This window comes from Carassius carassius, chromosome 39 (assembly GCF_963082965.1).
Source record: "Carassius carassius chromosome 39, fCarCar2.1, whole genome shotgun sequence".
Classification (NCBI taxonomy): domain Eukaryota; kingdom Metazoa; phylum Chordata; class Actinopteri; order Cypriniformes; family Cyprinidae; genus Carassius; species Carassius carassius.
This window is the reverse complement of record NC_081793.1, coordinates 27687263-27696138: the sequence shown is the minus strand read 5'-3', so window position 1 is coordinate 27696138 and position 8876 is coordinate 27687263. Positions and strand designations below refer to the sequence as shown.

The 8876-nt window shown below is 34.9% G+C and overlaps 2 protein-coding genes across 2 annotated transcripts; one reads left to right on the top strand and one right to left on the bottom strand.

Moving 5' to 3' along the window:
• Positions 1-223: 223 nt before the first annotated feature.
• On the bottom strand, positions 224-2299 carry gpx9 (glutathione peroxidase 9). Its single transcript, XM_059530288.1, has 5 exons — positions 2037-2299; positions 1807-1900; positions 926-1056; positions 628-758; positions 224-448 (listed from the first exon to the last, which is right to left on the bottom strand). The coding sequence occupies exons 1-5, from the start codon at positions 2166-2168 to the stop codon at positions 373-375; spliced, it is 564 nt and encodes a 187-aa protein (XP_059386271.1). The 5' UTR covers positions 2169-2299; the 3' UTR covers positions 224-372.
• A 667-nt stretch (positions 2300-2966) lies between these two features.
• fbxl15 (F-box and leucine-rich repeat protein 15) lies at positions 2967-8001 on the top strand. The gene is made up of 5 exons (XM_059531428.1): positions 2967-3114; positions 4009-4168; positions 5688-6190; positions 7010-7223; positions 7386-8001. Exons 1-4 carry the CDS (start codon positions 3032-3034, stop codon positions 7197-7199), a joined length of 936 nt encoding a protein of 311 aa, XP_059387411.1. The 5' UTR covers positions 2967-3031; the 3' UTR covers positions 7200-7223; positions 7386-8001.
• The last annotated feature ends 875 nt before the right edge of the window (positions 8002-8876 follow it).

The following is an 8876-nucleotide window of genomic DNA, read 5'->3' as shown; positions in this document are numbered from 1 at the left end:
ATAATTATCACATATATATATATATATATATATATATATATATATATATATATATATATATATATATATATATAGTACAGACCAAAAGTTTGGACACAATTCAGTGTGAATCTACAATTTCCATAGTCATGAACATAAAGAAAAGCCTTTGAATGAGTAGGTGTGTCCAAACTCTTGGTCTGCACTGTATATATATATATATATATGAATACATATCTTTATTTTTTCAATTGACTTTGAAGTGAAATATGTTTGAGAGATTTTTATGGTAGGTTTCGTGAGATTCACTCATTGACTTCAGAACACAGACAGATTGATTGATTCTGATTGGATCTAGGAAAGAGGAAGAATCTCAGTCTGTTTATGGATGTGTTATGATAATTGTCTTCCCTGCAGAAGTGTTGCAATGTCCCGCTCCACCTCTTCAAATGGACAGTGAGGATCATACCTAGAACACACAATTCAGCAGAGTTACAGATGCTAATTGTTTTCATTTATCACATCGCTGATGAGTAATACTGGATTCTGATTGGTTAATCGTGGCATCCATATATTAGTGTAGGTTGTCTCCACACTTCTTCTTCTTTTATTTTGGACATGAAATGTAAATGGCTCTGAATTTGTTACCTTTTGTAAGGAAGTCCGTCTGCGGTGATGAGAAACTTCTCGAAGTTCCACCGGATGTCATTGGCTTTAATGGGAGACCAGTAGAGCTTCCTGATGTCTCCAATGACTGGGTTAACAAACGGCAGAGTTTCCTAGAAGAACAAGCTCATGGTATCCAGGTGTTTCCTTCGCTAGAACTAAATTCAACTGACTTGAACTGAAAAAATGTTTACAGTAAATCTACATTCATGTGTTTGCTTTTAAATTGAGAGTCTGGGGGGAAGAAAAGTGCATTTATCTGTGAGGTGAGAGTGTGTACCTTCAGGAAGGCGTATAGAGGATGTTCATCAGAGCCGTTCACCTCAATCCTGCTGAAGATGGGGAACTTTGGGAGGAAACCTCGTCCTGGTCTCACATGCTGCAAGATATTCAGGGTTTCGTGGTTCTCCTCTGGGAAGAGTGGGATGAAATGTGTAACTGATGATCTTCAAGTTTTAAAGTTTTGCTCAGAAGTAAATCAGAATGTACTCGACTGTTCAGATGTTTGGGGTCGGTAGGATTTTTTTTTTTTAAACAGGTCTCCTCTGCTCACCAAGACTGCATTTAATTAATCAAAAATACAGTAAAGGCCATAATATTGTGAAATATTATTACAATTTTAAATAACTATTTTCCATGTTTATAAATCACATTATTTCTTTGATCAAAGCTGTATTTTCAGCATCATCACTCCAGTCTTCAGTGTCACATGATCTTTCAGAAATCATTCTAATATGATGATTTCCTGCTTAAGAAACATTTCTGATAATTATCGATCTTAAAAAAAAAAAGAAAAAAAAAAGTTGTGCTGCTTCATAGTTTTGTGGAACTGTGATTTATTTATTTATTAGTTTGATGACTAGAAAGTTTCACAGAACAGCATTTATTTGAAACAGAAATGTATAATGCAATTCAATGCCTCCTTGCTGAATAAAAGTATCAATTTATTAAAATAAATAAATAATAGTAGTGTATTTGGAAACAATACAAATTTAAATATGGTGTTTAAAACCATGAAACAGATGTGACAGCTTCCTTGTGTGACAACTAGCCCCGGTCTGCCATGTTTAATAAATATACTGTACAATCCTAGATTCTGTGGATAGATTCTGTCATCTGTTGTATGAACACAGAACCAGTAAATAATATGAGAGATCTTACCAGGTGCCTGCAGGCCAAACTGATTGCAGGGGAATCCAAGCACAGTGAAGTTCAGGCCTCTATACATGTCCATGAGTGCATTCATCCTGTGATACTGTACAGATTATTAATTCATTTTATTTCTTATTTTACAAATATAAACAAATAAGTGCAATGGTTTTTAACTGATAGTTAAACCACATTAAATGTTTGTTGAAAATGGCAGAAAAAGATCCAATCTTTATAGTTACCTCTTCAATGGTGGACCCTCAGAAGGTCGCCACATTCACAACGAGAAGAACTTTTCCTCTGAAGATGCTGAGTGGAGCGGCCTTTCTCTCCAGGGTCTCCATGGTGAAATCATAAACTGAATCTACAGCCATATTTGCTGTAAATTCTCAGGTTTTGTGTTCTTGTGTGTATGAGTGACTGTACGCAGTAAGCTGTGGCTCTTGGCTGTGTTTCATTCACTCTTCTGTATCTCTTGGCTCAGCAGAGGTTCTGCATGGATGACTCTATTGTTTCGGAGCCGGTCATGTTTTTGTCTCACGTTTGCAAACGTATGCTGAGCTGATGGTCATGTGAGTTTCCTCATTTCAATGGTCTGGTGATTGTGATTGTGTCATTGGTCAACAGTAGCGCTCCAGCAAAGCAGCTGATGAATCAGGTTTGTTTCTGTTTAATCGAGCAATTACATGTGCACATAAATAAACTGAAAACATTTGTGCATTTACTAAAGTAAAAAAAAAAATGCATGCATCAGTTATTACCTTTAGTAATTATATATAAATATATATATATATATATAAATATATATATATATATATATATATATATATATATATATATATATATATATATATATATAAATATATATATATATATATATATATATATATATATATATATATATATATATATATATATATATATATATATATATATATATATAAACATGAAAATCAGGACTGGACTTTTTTTTTTTTGTAAGTAATTTTTCCAAATTTTAAGATGTTTGAAGACCTGTTTGTTGGTATCTATTTATCACACATACATACACCAATCGGACCGTCTGCCATTCTTATGTGTCTTTTTATTTGTTCTGTCTGTCTAGACTTCTATCTAAACTCATATCTGTATGCACCACTTCTCCTTCCAGGTTGTTAGATGGCAGCAGTGAGTCACCGACGTCTTGCCGCATCCGTGGCAGCAGAACCCGGATGAACCGGTCAGCTGTTTATCAATCATGATAAATAATGTGCCAGGATCACAGGGCAGTATCAGCATGGATCAAAACCCCGATGAACGCACGCAAAGCCAAAGCCACAGGTATATTTCATAAAGAGAGATGCATGCTTTTGTGCACCGATTCAGATAAGCACGCGCGTTTCTTTGACTTTCATGCACGTAAACAAACGTTTGCATTCAGAGATCCACCCAGTCAATGCATGCGAGCAGCAGTAAAACTAGCTCTTTCAATCATCTCTCTGTGCTGTCTATACAAACACTGATTTTCTGTGAGATAGTGGGTGCGTATGCATGTTAAAACTAGTTTATAGGTGTGTATGCATGCGACAATTGCGGTGTTGTTTTGTGTGCATGCGTGTTAAAGGAACAGTTCACAGTTTACTTACCACCAAGCCATCCAATATGTAGATGAGTTTTTTTTTCAGAATGGAAACACAATGCAGTGAATGGGTGCCGTCAGAATGAGAGTCTAAACAGCTGATAAAAACATCACAATAATCCACAGCACTCCAGTCCATCAGTTAACATCTGGAGAAGAGAAAACTGCATGTTTGTAAGAAACAAATCCATCATTAAGATTTTTCTAACTAAATTCCATAAAGTCCATAATCCATAATATCGCTTCCTCCAGTGAAATTTGTTTAGAGTGGTGTTGACTTGTAACTTTTGCTTGATCCGTGCAAATTTCTCTCCTTATTCAGAACAGACACCCTTTTTTTTTTGTTACTGGAGGAAACGTTGTTATTGATTATGGACTCGAATTTTAACCAGTTTGAAGTTAAAACTTCTTAATGCAGGATTTGTTTCTTACAAACAAACAGCTTTTGTCTTCTCCAGATGTTCACTGATGGACTGGAGTGCTGTGGATTATTGAGATGTTTTTATCAGCAGTTTGGACTCTGATTCTGACAGCACCCATTCATCGCAGAGCATGCACTGCTGAGCAGATTAGTGATTGAGCTGTGTGTGTGACAGATGTCAGCTGCTGGACCTGCCGTGGGAGGATGTGTTAGTTACACACGTGTTCTGTTACCTGCCGCTGCGGCACCTGGTCAGCTTACAGTGCGTCAGCAAGAGCTTTCGTTCTCTCGTCCAGGTGTATCTGGCCAACTGCCGGAAGTTTGACCCCGCACAGGTGAGGAAAAACACTTTTGCATCTATAGTATTTATGTCAGATGAAATGCACAAGTATTCTGTTTGACAGTTTAAAGCGCTCCCTGCTTTCTCAAGCAACTTCTATATTTCTATCATTTACATTTATTCATTTAGCAGATGCTTTTATCCAAAGTGACTTACAGATGAGGACAGTGGAAGCAATCAAAAACAACAAAAAGAGCAATGATATATAAGTGCTATAACAAGTCTCAGTTAGGTTAACACAGTACATGTAGCATGGGATTTTAAATAATATAATAAATAAATAAAAAGAAAACAGATAGAATAAAAAAAGAATAGAGCAAGCTAGTGTTAGAGGTCTTAACACACACACACACACACACACACACAATTGCATAATAAACAAAAAGAAAATAGAATACAAAAAGATTAGAAAGGTAGTTAGATTTTTTTTAAAGAATAGAATTAGAATAATGAGTGTTATTATACAATACCATACAAACCTTTAGCGTCAGAAAGATTTTGTAAAATGTTTTTGATAGTCTCTTCTGCTTTAATCAAAAATACAGTAAATATTGTATTAATATCATTATCATTATTATATGTGAAATACCATTAAAATGTATTTTTGTTCCTTGCATTTATATTTTTCCTGTGATGTTTTCCTATGAATTATAAATTGTGCAGTTACATTGCAAATGTTTTACTGTTAAGTTTGATCGATTTAATGTCTCTTTACTGACCCCAGACTTTTGAAATGTAGTGTGTATTTTATTGGCTGATGTTAGAAAGTTTTTAATTTATCAGTAACGATAATGATGGATATTTTAATTGCTCTTGCTAATTTGGCATTTTCTAACACTCTTTTAAAGTCTCATTGTTAAAAATACTGTTAAAATTATTTAAATTAATGGATTTTGTATACTACATAATAATGTTGATACCTAAATTAACTTTTAAAACAATTGATTTTATTTTTTACTGTTATTTTTAGTTTAATTATTTAAAAAAAACTACAATTTTAATACATGCTATAGATTGTTGATCAAAAAAAAGTATAGTTTAGTTGGCAGAATTTTAATAAAATCTCTAATTTGTACATATTTGAAATTTGTGGAATTAAAACATATATTTTCTAAGTAATATAATCCAATATAATATACACTTTTGTTTAAAAGGTTGAGGCTGGTAAGATTTTGTATTATTATAATATGTTTTTTTTTATTCTCTTCTCTTTACAAAGGCTGCATTAATTTGATGAAAAATACAGTAAAAATTGTTATTTTGTGGATTTTTACAATTTAAAATAACTATTTGAAAACATAGTAAAGTTTAATTTATTCCTGAGATGCAAGGCTGAGTTTTCAGCTTCATTACTCTCGATCAATTTAATTTATCCTTGCTTAATAAAATACAAAAATAAACTTTTGTGAGACAGTTGTTTTATATTGTACCCCTGTTTCAGCTCCAAGGCTGCTGAAATATTGGGCAGATATTTCATCAAACTGGCTTACATTCGTTCCCGTGTTTCTCCTCAGACAGGGCCTCACATTCCTAAAGAAGCCTTCTGCTCAATGCTTCGCCACAATCAAGTTCTCCAGCACCTCTGCGTCAGCAACTGCTCCGATTGGATCACGGACAAAGAGCTGCTGCCTGTGATTGGTCAGAACCAGCACCTGCTGCGTGTGGACCTGCGTGGCTGTGTTCATCTGAGCCGTCATGCGCTGGTGGCCGTGTCTCTGAGCTGCCTGCGGCTGCAGCATCTGACCCTGGCTCACTGCGAGTGGGTGGACAGTCTGGCTCTGCGCAGCCTGGCCGATCACTGCTCAGACCTGCGCTCGCTGGACATCACCGCCTGCAGACAGCTGAAGGACCAGGCCGTGTGTTACCTGGCAGGGAAGTGTCCGGAGCTACGCTCGCTCTCCGTGGCTGTTAACGCCAACATCACGGACACCGCGGTGGAGGAGGTGGCCAAAAAGTGCCGAGAGCTGGAGAGGCTGGACCTCACGGGGTGCCTGCGAGTGAGGAACGAAGCCATCAGGTGCGGCGTGTGTTGATAAAGTGTAGCTAGCCATTTTAAAACTCGTAACTGAATATGTCTGCATGATCGTAGGAAACATTTGAGATGCATTCAACATTTTTGTGATCATACACGTACAGTTGTGGTCAGAATTTAACATGCACATTGCAATATCTGCAAAACTGTTATTATTTTACCAAAATAAGAGGATTCATATAAAATGCATGTTATTTACTATACTAATATAGTAATAATAATACAAATAAATATTATTTTTGTTACTATACTAAAGTACTAATATTCTTTAATGTTATTAGTGCTAATATTAATTATTTATTCTCGTTACTGCTTGTTTTGTTTAGGGTTATTATTACTATAATTATTTATTGTGTATTTTTATTATTCCAGAGAAATATTACAATTAGAAAATGACTATAAAATAAAAATTATTATTAGTCTTATTATAATTAAAGTTAAAATGGTTGTACTGTTGTTATTTATTGAATATTTATTATTACTGATAAATGAAAATATAAAAAGAATTGCTTTTGTAAAATAAAGTGTAAAATAATATAACATTAATTTCAGTGCAACTATATATTTTTATTTATTGTGTGTTTATTACATTAAAAAATTACATTTTAGTTAAAAAAAAGTTTCTCTTTTTGTTGACAACAGCCCGTCTATAAAGTTTGTGAAGATGCTTGGCAGATGTTATGTTCCCAAATTTACATTATAAGCCACCGAAACTCCGAACAATTATAGATATGTGTTTACTCGGAGCAGCATTTACTGCAAACTGAGCTCTTCATGAACTCTTTTGTTTATTTGTGTATTTAGGACGTTAGCGGAGTACTGCCCCAAACTGCAGTCTCTCAAAGTGAACCACTGTCACAACGTAACTGAGTCCAGTTTGGGCGTTCTGCGCCGGCGTGACGTGGAGATCGATGTGGAGCCTCCCCTGCAGAGGGCGCTAGTGCTGCTGCAGGACGTGGTGGGGTTCGCTCCCTTCATTAACCTGCAGATTTAGCACAACATCTGGACCATTCTTGAGGTACCAGATCAGAACTAGCATTGTAACCAAAACCCTATGTTGCAATTTATTGCAAAAAACATTTTGTATTTGTAACCTGTCATTGAAATGTCATCGGTGTGTCTGCTTTAAATGTAGTTCAGTTAGTGGACGCTTGTGTGAAATGTTTGTTTTGTTTCATAGGTCCTCTCTCTCATCCACAATCGTTCTCTGGAAGGCTGGAACACTTTTACACCAGAAGACACAACCATGAATCCACATTTCAAGCGCTTGATTGTTTTAGTGTATTTTAGCATTTAAAAAGAAACTTTCTATGGTGTGAAACCTCGCTGAAGGCTTTCAGAATGAGGACTCGATCAAATCTGGTCCCATTGTTAATGGAATTTATGATCATCATTAATAGGACGTTAGTAAAAAAAAATTATTTATTGAAGCAGCTCTCGGTTTTCATGCAGGAACCAAATGTTGTATCATTTTGCACTCATGATATACTGAAATATTTGCACTTTATTTCAGTACATCTGAACATTACAGTCCTTCAGCTTTACTGGACCATCAGATTTTCTCTCAGCTTCATTAGACAGACCTATAAATCAATCAAGTCATGTTTTACAGAAGCAAAATGGTATATTTAGAGCTCTGTGTAAATTTAATTCCCATTAACATAATAATAGAAAAGAATGGCATCATTATGTTTAGGAACTAAACACTAGATTCTTATTTACATGTGATTTGTATGGATATTGATTCATATGCACGTTGAAACCTCAGTTTGAAAAAGATTGAAGCTGCAAAATCAGTATGAGATCTGATTTACTTCACAGGTTTGCATAAATAAGATAGATCTTGTAGTGTTGCTTTCAAATTGGACTTTTTGCTGGGGTTTCTTTATATGTTGCATTCATAATGCTTCATCAAGATCCTAAATGTACAGAACTGATACATATTTATAAAGTGTGGCCAGGTCTGCATGTGGTTAGCTGTCACAGTGTGCTTATTTTGAATGCTGGAGGACTATTGTTTTGCTTTATGAGTATTTCAGGAAGTATCAAGATATTTATCTTTTCTTCTTCATTTTTTGGATAATTCCTCAACATTTTAATTTCACAATGGTATATGATTTTTGCACATGCACTGTGCTTAAATGTTTTGCTTTTGTATAATTCTGTAATTGTGTGGTTGGAAATTAAGTGCATAAATGTTTAATGCAAATTTCTGAAAGAGTATAAAGTCTTAAGCAATATCATGCTTTGAAATATTTGGTCTTGGATCACATGGCAAGTTTGGAAAAGTGAGGAAATTTAGAGAAAATTTTAATTATTGGATGAACTGTTTCTTTAAAATAGCATGATGTTTTTAACATTTTTACTTTATCACGCTATTAAACAGTAGAGGGCAGTGTAGCCTATGATTTCGGATGGATGAATGGCTTTTAATAATTGCATTTTTCGAGACGTGGAAATTTGCATTGATTTACAAACACCGGCTCTAAAGCATGGGATTTAACCTTGAAAGTTTTTTTAGGACTTAAAGTCTGGCACAAGTTCAAATCCTGCTCCTGGTGCAAAAAAAGGGGGGTTTATTCTCGATTAACTTTTATTCCAAATGAATAAAGGGAAGGTGGTGTCCTAATGACCTGAATTACTAAATTATTAGTCATAGAGCTTCATTATG

Coding starts and splice junctions, on each gene's coding strand:
- fbxl15 (XM_059531428.1), top strand. CDS start 3,032: ATGATAAATAATGTGCCAGGATCACAGGGCAGTATCAGCATGGATCAA. Junction 3,115..4,008: donor ACGCAAAGCCAAAGCCACAG/GTATATTTCATA, acceptor TGTGTGTGACAG/ATGTCAGCTGCTGGACCTGC. Junction 6,191..7,009: donor GTGAGGAACGAAGCCATCAG/GTGCGGCGTGTG, acceptor TTGTGTATTTAG/GACGTTAGCGGAGTACTGCC.